At 41.1% G+C, this 12387-nt stretch overlaps 1 protein-coding gene across 1 annotated transcript in view; it reads left to right on the top strand.

Annotated features, from left to right (window-relative positions):
• Stt3b (STT3B, catalytic subunit of the oligosaccharyltransferase complex) overlaps positions 1-8426 on the top strand; it is a 64756-nt gene extending 56330 nt beyond the window's left edge. The window contains exons 13-16 of the mRNA XM_005348053.3: positions 161-334; positions 3433-3546; positions 4493-4705; positions 6832-8426. Coding sequence (XP_005348110.1) covers positions 161-334; positions 3433-3546; positions 4493-4705; positions 6832-6912 — 582 coding nt within the window. The 3' untranslated portion in view covers positions 6913-8426. The remainder of the gene's footprint in view (positions 1-160; positions 335-3432; positions 3547-4492; positions 4706-6831) is intronic.
• The last annotated feature ends 3961 nt before the right edge of the window (positions 8427-12387 follow it).

Below are 12387 nucleotides of genomic sequence, written 5' to 3'. Positions count from 1 at the left end.
TTGATACTTCTGTTATAAAATGGTTATCATAGTCAAGATGTTAGTGAATTCCTCTGTTTATGACATTCATAGAGAATCATTCCTACCCAAAATCCATGTATATCAAACACAGTGAATTTCATCTTACAGTAAAAGTGTACATTTTTATTTTATCCTGTAGGTAGGAAAAGCTATGTCTTCTAATGAAACAGCTGCCTATAAAATCATGAGATCTCTGGATGTTGATTATGTATTGGTTATTTTTGGAGGAGTTATTGGCTATTCTGGTGATGATATCAACAAGTTCCTCTGGATGGTTAGGATAGCTGAAGGGGAGCATCCAAAAGACATTCGGGTAAGGACCACACTGGACATCTTAAACAGTTCATGGGATCCAAGCAGTTCTCATATTTGCTGATTTGCATTCTTTTCTTTCTTTCCTTTCCTCACTGTGTACCTCTGGCTGTCCTGAAACTCGGAGGTCCTGCCTTGGTCTTCTAAGGATGAGATTAAAGGCGAGCATCATCAGGCACAGCGTGCATTGTTTACATCATCCTATCCTCTGTTCTACTGCCTTACTCTATTTGTTAAAAAATACTAAATGCATTTCCTAGGTTTGGTAGCCTCACATGCCATATAACAACATTATATTGATAACCCCATATATGTGAAGTATTACACTAAATAACATGGTTATGTAATAAATAGTGCTGTCTAGATTCATGTCTGTGCACTCTGATGTTCCCATAGTGAGGGGTTACCTTCCTTAGAGCATCCCTCATGACTATCTCCATCCTACCCTTGCCAGGTCTTCTAGCTTTCTCTTCTCCTAGCCTCTTATTTCTACCTGTTGATTGCATTTTCATTCGGTTACCCTTAATGTCTATAAATCTGAAAGAGAACAATAATCTAGAAATCACTCTTTGCCTTGGTCCTATGTCTTCTTCCATGAATTTGACATTCATTGATCCATGTTACTTAGTGCTTTAAAAGCCTTCAACAGATACGGAAAATGGTAGTTGGAAATTGCTTGTTCATTCCCAGCTGCCCAGACCCAAAATAAATAATCATATAGAAACTATATCAATTGCAATACTGTTTGGCCAATAGCTTAAGCATATTTCTAGCTAGCTCATACATCTTAAATTAACCCATTTCTATTATTTTATATTTTACCACGAGACTCATGGTTTACTAGCAAGGTTACATCTCTCCGACTCCGCCTTCTTTCTCACAGCATTCAGTTTAGTTTTCCCACCTAGCTCTATTCTTCCCTGTCATAGGCCCAAGCAGCTTTATTCATTAACAAAACACATTCACAGCATACAGAGGGGAATCCCACATCAGAGAATGGCTGTGAAATTTAACAAATATGAGTCAGAATTAAAACTGTCAACTAGGTGTTCCAGGCAAGTTTGTTTTATGCTAATCAACATAAATGCTTTGAGCACTGGGTATTTTTCTAGGATATAGAATTAGTATGGTGCCCAAGTAAAGACTTAGGTTATCACCATTGAAGATGGGTGATTATATGTGTGGTGGTATTAAGAATATTTGTAGTAATGTAGTTAAAGCCTCATTTTCATATGGTATATCTCTTGGCAAAGCACTGGTAAAAAGTCCAAACTCTTGCCTGGAGTGCAAGCCCTAACCTTCCTTTGCTAATCTCTTGACCAGCCTTATACCACTGCCAGGCTACTTTGGCCCTGAAACTTGCCTATGTTGTCTTTGATTGACTCATCTGACATGTGTTTTTAATACTGTCTTGAAATGCCTCTTCTTATACACATTTGTCACCTCCCCTCCAGAGCCCTTTTTAGGTACACCCGTGCCTCTATTTATCCTCAAAAAATTTCTTTGTAGTTTGTATCTCCCACCTTCTGAAGACAGGTAACTAGAACTGTGCATAGGTGAGGAAGGCCCAAAAGATGAGAAATATACAGACAGAGGAGAGAGAGAGACAGACCAAGATGGAGCATAGTCCCAGATGTCCTGTACAGGTGAAAATGCTATGACATTTTCCCCTTAGCTGTAATTAACAAACGTTATTTCCTTACTTTTGATTAATCTGAAATTTTATTCTCTTAAAACATCATTTTAGTTTGTGAATTACATGGCACCATTAAAAATTGTAACATGAGTTTTTCCAAATACATAAGACCAGGCTGACCTCGAACTCACGGGGCTGCACCTGCCTCTGCCTGCTGTCAGAAAAGGGAGTGTGTGAGATAGTACACCATTCTACAGTGTGTATGTACCTCACAGCACAGTGCACCACACTGTTTTGTCTGTTAATAGAAGCCACTCTTAATACAATTTTATGTCTGCGACTCTTATTTAAGCAACTAACTAGAAATAAGGTATATATGTTGTTTATAGACCTTAGGATTCTGTTAAACTGTGACCATCGTCTTTTTTTTTTTCCCTTACAGTGAGTATTCCATTTAAGTATGTGGTTAACCTTTCTCTGTGATATACGTCTCTGGCATAGTAAATAATTTGGGATATTCATTATTTTAATCATATGTGTGTATGTATATATGTATGTATGTACGATGTATGTATACATCTATACAACATACTTCTGTAAAAGGAATGTCTGAATCAGAAATTACATTTTTGCTATCTTGTTGTAATAGGAGCGGCGGGGCTGCGTCCCCAGCACCCCAGCCACCTGGCTAGTTTATGCCCCGAAATAACAACACACAAATTGTATTCTTTTAAACACTGCTTGGCCCATTATATCTAGCCTCTTCTCGGCTAACTCTCGCACGTGGACTAGCCCATTTCTAATAATCTGTGTAGCCCACGAGGTGGCCTACCAGGGAGATTCTAGCCTACGTCCATCCTGGGTCGGAGCTTCATCGCTTGTGCCTGCCCGGGAGAGGGGAGCATGGCATCTGCTCTGAGCTCACTTCCTCTTCCTCCCAGCATTCTGTTCTGTTTACTCCTCCCACCTATGTTTTAATCTATCAGGGCCAAGCAGTTTCTTTATTGCTTAACCAATGAAATCAACAGATTGATATATGACACTCTCACATCACTATCTGAAATTACATTTTTAAAATAGTAGCAAATTATCCCTATAGGGAGGTTAATTTATAAATTAACCCCTTAAAAATTACTACAAAAATAGTGCTATATATTTTCTAGTTTGCTGAACATTCTCCTCTGCATCTAAAAGAGGATGATGAAGTTCATAGGGAAACTTGAGGGTAAGCTCCAAGGAGTGGTGAGTGAGGGCAGTTGCTGGGAGCTCTACCTGGTGTTAAAGCATGGAATCAGAGTCAGTCTCATTCTTCTTAACTGTGTGACTGAAATTTTGACAGGATTAATTTTGGGGCTGGGGGATTAAAAAGAATTTAATCTCATAATGCTACTTCCACAGCTAGGACCTGTAACTTTGAGGGTGTTATTCTGGGCTGACCTTGGACTTGTGGTTTCTTTCCATAGGAAGGAGATTACTTCACACAGCAGGGAGAATTCCGTGTAGACAAAGCTGGATCTCCTACTCTGTTAAATTGCCTTATGTATAAAATGTCATACTACAGATTTGGAGAAATGCAGGTTGGTTCAATCAGTTCTTCTATAATCTTTATTCAAATGGGAAGGGGCCTTATAAGCTTTTAAAAAAATAATGATGTCTTAATTTTTACCGAAGAGGAATGGGCAAGGCTTCTTTCCCATGAAGGAGGTTTTAGGCTTAATGAACTATTTAGGCCCTGTTGGTTTCATACCTTAAGAGGCATGCATGTTACCACAGGCAGTGCAATTTTTCTGTTACAAGGACAAGCAAGAACTTCCCTATTTGCTTTGCAGGCTGGCTTTACACTGTGTTTGTCTTCAAGTTTACGTTTGTGTCTGTATGAATTTGGTTTAACTCTCTTACAGAGTGCCCATTGCCCTTTTATTTCTCCTAAGTCTTCCCATGGCTCAGCTGGCTTAGTTTCTATTGGAGCTGCCCCTGCAGGAATCAGAATATTGTTTATATGGGTATTTCTTTTATCTAAAAAGAAGGTGGTGGTTAGACTGAGTCAGTCCTGTGCATGAGAGCTGGAGCCTGTGTGGCATAATGAAACAGAAAGTTGTTGGGAGGTCCTAAGGTGAAAGAAAGCTCCTTCTTCATGTCCCTTCAGCAGGGCAGCTTTTGAGACAGACTCTCACCATGTAGCCTGTCGCTGACTTGGAGCTCACTAAGTAGACCAGGCTGCTGGCTTCCAAATCAGAGATCTTCCTGCCCTTGGCCTCTCATGTGTTCAGATCAAAGGCATGTAACACCACACTTAAACTACTCGTCTATTTTTAAGGATTCTGAGAAACATATTCTGATTTGTCTAGAAATCATAAAAATGATTTCTCCCTACATGGGTATGAAGACCTGTTAGGATCCATTCTTCCATTCTGTTTCTTAAGGGAGGCCATTCGTTACCCTTTGCTAGCACTTGCTGTTTTGCAATACTGCATGTTTTACTGTAAGGCTGACTGACATTTAGTTCTGGTGTTACTTTTGCAGCTAGATTTTCGCACACCCCCAGGTTTTGACCGAACCCGTAATGCCGAGATTGGAAATAAGGACATTAAATTCAAGCATTTGGAGGAAGCCTTTACATCAGAGCACTGGCTTGTCAGGATATATAAAGTGAAAGCACCCGACAACAGGGAAACACTAGGTCACAAGCCTCGAGTCACCAACATCTTCCCCAAACAGAAGTATTTGTCAAAGAAGGTAGGTTCCTGGTGATGACATCTTGCTAGAAAACTACCTCAGCTTGGTGGTTCAGTAGGCTGGTATGGAAAATGCTGAAAACTGCTCATAAAGAACATGACTGCTTATACAAGAAGATAAAAGACTATGAGAATCTTTCTCAGAGAGAGCACTTAAGCAGCCTCAAGCCATAATTTTCCTGGTGGCCTGCTAGTTATTGGCAAGCCCCAGTAAGTTTTTCTAGAGGCATTCATTCTCTATGCCATGCCCATTAGTGGGATGTCTTCTAAACAGTACCTGTAGCCATTACTGTCCAAACCTGCATGAAAGTCAAAACTTCAAAAAATTGTAGTTATTGGTTCCTCATCTTCAGATTAAAGTATATTTATATTCAAGCTTTACTCTGAATGGGGCTTTTATTTGCTGAGTAAATTGCCTGTACATACATAGTTGAGTGAGGCCTTCTGAAGCAAAAAACAAAAACTCAAAATCATTTTTAAGCTACTTATTTTATAATGTAATTATTATGACAGAACTTGTAGGCAGAAATTAGACGGAAACCATTGTAGTCCTTTTCTAATAAACAGGCAGTTAGGAAGTCTTTTACTAGGGGTTATTATTGCTCATTTAAGTTGGGTAGATTTCTCAACCTTCCCTATTAAAGATAGTTGACAGTGAGGGTGTGGATGCAGGTTGGAAGTGATGGGCAGTCAGGGGGTGCTGCTGTCCTGTGGGCAGGTTCTGGGTGCACAGTTCTGATTAGAAAACTGATCTGTTACCATTTTCCACAGGACGCTTAGGTGTTTCCATAACCCAGAACAGTTAAACTGTTAACAGTACACACCAAATATGTCAGTGCACAGGTCATGTTATTTATACGTTGAAAGTATATTTTACTACTATTAGGGAGTGATCTTGTTCTGTAGCCTAGGCTGGTCTGAAACTAGGGATTCTCCTGCCTCCACCTCCTGAATGCTGAAGTTATGTGCATGTACCACAATGCTGACTAGATGTATGGTGTTTAAGAAGTTTTAAAATTTTATTGGTTTGAGGAATGGAGGAGGCATGCCACAGCACCAGAGGCCCGGGGGTCAGAAGACAGTTTGTAGCAGTTTGTTCTCTCCACCGTGAGAGTTGTGGAGATCATCTCAAGAGCAGCCTTGGTTTCAAGTACCTTTTCTAGGAAGAACAGGCTGTCTTTAACCTGAGTTTTGAAGCCTCCATGAAGAGTTTATTTAGCATAAAAACCTAGCTCCTTGATGGTGCAGTGCTTTACTCAGATTCTTGGATGTAGCCATTCTTTTGATTTCACAGATGGTCTTGTAGCAGTTTGTACCACCATATCTGCTTCAGTCTTCTACCAGAAAACATCTGTGAGGCGGGAGAGATGGCACAGTGGGTAAAGTGCTTACTGATCCCCAGCGCCTACATGAAAAGCATGGCAGCACTGGTGGAAATAGATAGACAGATCCCTGATTGGCCAGCCAGCCTTGCCAAATTGGTGAGGTCTAGGTTCATTGAGAGGCTATCTCAAAAATCAGGGTGGAAAACAATGGAGATTGACTTCCAACCTCTGTGTGCATGTGCAGCCAAATGCACACATATACACACATAACATACACTATATATAATGTAAGAAATTATTTTATAAGATTTATGAAACAAACTCAAGGAATTCATCTTGGCGTGTTTCCTTCCTAAAAGGACAATGCGCAAAGCAATTTTTGTGTTTAAGTTTTGAAAGTGGATAATCATCCTCATTTGCAGATGGGACAAGTGGGGTTCTGAAAATTTCTATATTAACTTGTATTTCTTACATAGCCTGTTCTCATGGAGTCTGAGCCAACAGTAGCATTCCCTTCTGATGCCTTAGATTGGTGCTTGGGATCTGTCATCGTTACTGCTGAGCATACCAGTGGTTGAGGAGGGAGACTGAGATGCTGTGGGGATCCTCTTACAGCCAGGGACCTAGTTATGTTCACCTCAGCCTTCTTCATGGCAGCGGTTCACACTGAGCATTCAAGGCTCATGTCCCAAGACTAGCAGCAAACTTAATGAAAGTCTCCATACCAGAGTAAGCTGGGTGTGTGCAGGCACATCAGTCTGTAGGAGACCTGAACTAATACTCTGCATTCTTCTCTTTCTAGACTACGAAAAGGAAGCGTGGCTACATTAAAAATAAGCTAGTTTTTAAGAAAGGCAAGAAAATCTCTAAGAAGACTGTTTAAACACACTGTTCTGGCCTGACTTGCAGCAGTTGTCCTTGTGAGAACCGGTCTTTGCCTTCAGCTCATGTCCTGTTTCACAGCACCAAGGGTACAGAACCATCGCTGGGCCAGGTCAATGTACAAAATTTTCTGGCAACGCCTCATTTAAAAATTAAATTGGTTTATTGAGAACAACTGTTTTCGATTTGTAATGTGAAGCAAGACAGAGCCATGCTGTGAGCATCTGGCAGAAGATTTTTTTTTATTATTATTATTGGTACATATTACCCTTCAAATCTGAGAATTTGGACTAATTACACCAAAGAACCCTCTAATTTGGTCCCTGGCACATGCGTATTTGTCAATTTTTTTTTCCTTTTATAAGATCTGCATTTTGTTTGCATTACCCAAATAGCAATATGTAAGACACACATAACAGATGTAACAAGAGTGTCTTGACCAGTAAGCAAACTAGCCCCGGTCTGGGAAAGAAGTGTTAAGAGGAGAGTACTTCCGTAAACTATTTATTTTCCTGTTTCTCTGGTGTGAAGAATGTTTCATCAAATGTCCACTGTGTCGCTCAGTGCCGCTGTGAGCAGCTGCTGCTGGCGGTGGGCCTCTGTGTAATTAGCTGACTAGATAGGTGTTTGTGTTCAGGCATCCGCACTGCGGTCAGCAAGTGTTTTCACCAGGTACTTACAGAGCAGATTTCATGCATTGTTCATTTAAGGGCTAAATTTATATCCTTTGGGAATCATGGCAAGCACACACAGAATGTTGCTGGCTGGGATGGCTTTGTTACCTTAGTACTGGGGTTGGCACCATGTTTACATGCAGATGATTAAGGGGAAAGCCCTTACAGTGGACAGGTATCCAAAGTTCATTTCTGTGACTTAAATGACAAAGGATTTGTAAACTTTGCCTGGATTTTCCTCATTTTATACCAGTTTTGTTCATCACAAATTTCTGTTCACTGCTCCATGTTTTTAATACCTGAAGCATTTGATGAAACACTCTTTAGTGCTATCTAGGCATTTTCTTACTTTTATTACAAATGTGACATTTGTCAGAAGATGCACTAAAATATGGAGATTGACCATGTTCATTTTCCAGCTTATAGGCAACTTTATACAGACTTGAAAACTTTACCCAGTTGTTTAGTGAAGCGAAAGGTTTCCTGCCGCAGGAGAACTTTTTATACAACATGCCACTGCTTTTGGTGGGAACGTGCAGAATAGATGAACCTTTTATGAAGAAACCGTAATTTACAATGTTCCGTGAGAATGTTACTGCTGATTTTCTTTTTCAAAGTGTAGAATATTGTTTGATTTATAGAACTCATTTTTGACCCGGATGATGGTTCTTTTACAGACCAATAAAAAAGGCTGAACATTTTCACAAATAAAGTGTAACTAAATCTGGATTTCTGATACCTTGTCATTTGGGGGATTTTATCTTACTTTGTTGCTTTACAATTCAATGCAGAGAAGTTATTGACCATAAGGGAAATAAAGTTAATTCAGATTTTGTGTTAAGTGTTGTCTTTTTCATATCTTGTTTTTGAAAGGATCTTCAGAGTTCTGACCTCATCTTCTCTACCAACCTCACAAAGGTTTTAGTCAGTGTTTGGAAAAATAAGTTCAACTCAAACCACTTTTTCAAATTGCACCTTTTTACTCAGAATAAAACATACCTCGTTGTGACTTTTTGGGGGAAGGGAAGGAGACCAGACTGTAAGGATTACCCGCTTCACAGGATTCCAAGACTGCACAGCCAGGCCTGGAAAGCGCATGGTGACAGTTTGGAGCTCTCGGTGCTGTGGTAGAGAAGTGAGGTGGTGGTAGTTGACCACACTGGAGTGTCAGTTGGTGACAAGATTAAGATTGTTTCAAACCTAAATTTGTTCTGTGTGTGATCACTAACACAGTTTGTCGGTGGGAGTTCGGCATTGTGGCTTTGAAGCTTTTGACTACAGCTACATGGCAGTGCTTAGAATGTAAGTAAGGCCGCACTCAGCTTTCACACGACACTGTCGTCCTACTTCAGTTTGCAGTGGCGGCATTCTGAATGCCTCAGCGATGACCAGGACGCCAAAGACTGGACACCGTGAAAGCATCGTCTCTACTGCAGGACCTTCAAGCCATAGGCTGTTGCTTTCTGTTTAGAAACTGTAGCCTTGGTGCTGCTCACTGGGCAAATACTTGCCTGGCATATAATATGCACTAGCCAAAAATTGTGCTGAAGTCCACATTCAGGGCTCGGGAGATGACTCTGGCAGTGAAGTGCTTGCGTGGGCCCTGAGTTTGATCCCCAGCACACAGGCTGTCACTCAGGTTCTAGGGGCAGGGAAGAGACAGGATCCCTCAATCTCATTGGCCAACTGTTGTAACTGAATTGTTGAGCTTCAGGTGCAGAGAGAGAGCGTGTCTCAAAAGGGAGGTGAGGTGTGATTGGAGAGGACAGCTGACATTTCCTCTGGCCCGTGTACACACAAGGACACAGTTCAGTACTGTTCAGTATATCTACAGCATTGTATGACTGATTTTCCATTCTTTTTCAGCTGGCCGCAGTAGCTGCTGCCTACCGTGGTTTTTGCTGGATGTTGGCCTTGCTGCCCGCCCTTAAGCCCACTGAGAGGTGGAGAAGTAGATGGGCATGTAGTTCAGCAGCCTGCAGTTGCTGTCTGTGTAAGACATCATGAGAACAAGAAGCTAATGAAGTGCTGTTATGAACTGAAATGAAAGGTGTATATGCCATGGTGAATTACAAAAGAGTAGGCTAATTTATATCCTGGGTTAGGGTCAACACAATAGAGAGGCAGCATTCCTGAAACTTCTGTCTCTTCCCAGCCACTCCCAGAGCCGCTTTATGGTAGTGACTGATTGATGGCCTTCTCACCTCGGTGTTTTTCTCTAAGCATGGTTAAATATGGAATCATGGAGTATATAGACAGCCCTAGTCAGCCTTTATAAGCCCGATGCACATTGTTTGACACAACTGAAGGATGATTTCATCAATATATAATATCGCCTTTGCAGCTTGATGAAATATACACATTGATTCTTTGGTTGGTTTGTGGACAGACATTTGCAAACAATGTCAAGAAGGTGGTTAGGTCACTTGCTGCCTACTGTGCGCATTTCTTTGACCGCTAGCCTACCATTGGGTTTTCAGGGTACGGTAGTGCCTTGCTTCCATTTCTTTGTCAGCCTTTCACTTATCCTGTTTCCTCCCATGCTAGAACTCACTGATCCCATGCTAAGATTACTAGCCATCACACCCAGCTCCGAGAGAACAGATGGTGATTCCTTGTATTTAGTCTCTCTTCCGCGGCTCACAGAAGATGTAGGCCATTTGGAATGCACTTTTTCTGAGGGAGGTGTGTGTTCTGGTTATGCTATGTTTCTTTGTCTTTTGAAAATTATTAGTTTGTGTATTTTATGAGAACTTCAGTGTTCATGTTGCAGATTATTAGGGATTAATGTCTTTGAATCTTTTGTATGTATATGGCTCCCTGTACCTTGTTGAAAAACACTTTACCAGGTGGTGGTTGTTGTGGCAAACACCTTTAATCCCAGCTTTGTAAGCCCGATGTACATTGTTTGACACAACTGAAGGATGATTTCATCAATATATAATATCGCCTTTGCAGCTTGATGAAATATACACATTGATTTTTTGGTTGGTTTGTGGACGGACATTTGCAAACAATGTCAAGAAGGTGGTTAGGTCACTTGCTGCCTACTGTGCGCATTTACTCCTTGGGTAAAGGCACCTGCTGTGAAGCCTGAAACCTGAGTTCAGTCCCCAGGATGCAATCATGTAAGGGAGAGAACAGACTCCTTCCGTTTGTCCTCTGATCTCCACACCCCTCCCCAAGACACATACGTAATAGATGTAAAATTGTAATACTTTTTAAAAAATCTCTTCATAAAACCATAAAGACAGTGCCTGTCCTTGTTCGTTTCTATGAACTTGATGCTCTTCGTCTACCCTGACTCCCTTATTGAGTACATTGTGGAATGCCTGTTAACTTTTGGGGTGGTGGTTGCACATATACCTAAAGTTTATATTTTAGGGACCAGAGAGATAGCCATTTTTGCACAGAACCCTGTACCCATACTGGGCAGCTCACAACTGCCTGTAACTACAGCTCCAGGGGATCTGAAACCCTCTTCTGACCTCTCCAGGTACCCACAAATGGACATAGACACAGAGACCCATACACATAAATAGAAATGTGTGTGTGTGTGTGTGTGTGTGTGTGTGTGTGTGTGTGTTTGCTTGTATTTTAACCATGATGGCTCACACATAATCTCAGCACATGGGTGTAAGAGTTCAGATTATCTTCAGCTTCATAGTTAGTTCAAGGACAACCCTGAGACCCTGGCTCAAAAAAAAAAAAAGTTTGACAGTTTTTTTTTTTTTTAAGTCTTTCACATTTTCATGGCTTCTATTATCTGGTGTCCTGGTATATGAATTTTGGTAAATACTGTCGAAGATTTTAATCTCTACTTGCTAGACTATAGAAGCATGTTTTTACGTAATGAAATTGTTGTTGACCTTGTCACCAGCATTCTAGCAGTTATTCAGAGGTTATGTATGATTGGCATCATAACTTAGAAAACACAATGACTGTTTTATTTCTCTCCTTGTAGTGGATATGTCATCGTTTTGCTCCAGCGCACCAGCTCAGACAGGTATCCGGTGGAGGGAGCACTGCATGGAAACAGTAGCATCCTTGTCTTGTTCTCTCTCTCACTGGAAAAGCTGCTGTTCCTTTGCCCCTGAGTAAAATTCCTACAGATATCTTTGATCAAATTAAGCAAATTAATCATGAGTGGTTTTGTTTTGAGCTGTGTTTGACAGGATCTTACTAGGTATGTCTTGAACTCATGGCCCTCTTGCATCTGGGGTTGCAAGCATGTGCCACCATGATAGTACAGATGTTTAAGATTTGTTTTTATCTTATGTCTTTGTGTGTGTGCTGGTTATTTTTTGTCAGTTGACACAGGCTAGAGTCACTTGGGAAGAGGAACCTCAACTGAGAAAAGGATTACATCACACAGTCATATGAATATGTCTGTGGGTCATTAATGATTGATGGAGAAGAGCCCAACTCACTGTAGGCAGTACTAGCCCTGGGCATGTGGTCCTGGAGTGTAGAAGGAACAACCGTCCAGTAAAAAGCTAGTTTCTGCTTCATTCCCTGCCTTGCAGTCCTGTCTTGACTTCCTTCAGGGATAAATTCTAATATAATAAGATATAATAAGCCCTTTCTTCTTCAGCCCTGGCTGTCCTGGCACTCACTCTGTAGACCAGGCTGGCTTCAAACTCAGAAATCCACCTGCCTCTGCCAGCCCTTTCTTTTTATCAGTGTTTTATCACAGCAACAGAGAAGAGACTAGGACAGAAATTGGTGCCAGCAAGTAGGCTATCGCTGTGACATGCTGACCATGTCCTCAGGGAGGATTGTAGAGGTGCTTGGGACTTTGG

The sequence above is a fragment of the Microtus ochrogaster genome, chromosome 5 (assembly GCF_000317375.1).
Source record: "Microtus ochrogaster isolate Prairie Vole_2 chromosome 5, MicOch1.0, whole genome shotgun sequence".
Taxonomy (NCBI): Eukaryota; Metazoa; Chordata; class Mammalia; order Rodentia; family Cricetidae; genus Microtus; species Microtus ochrogaster.
Note: the sequence above shows the minus strand (reverse complement) of the source record. Positions and strands in the feature narration are given on the sequence as shown.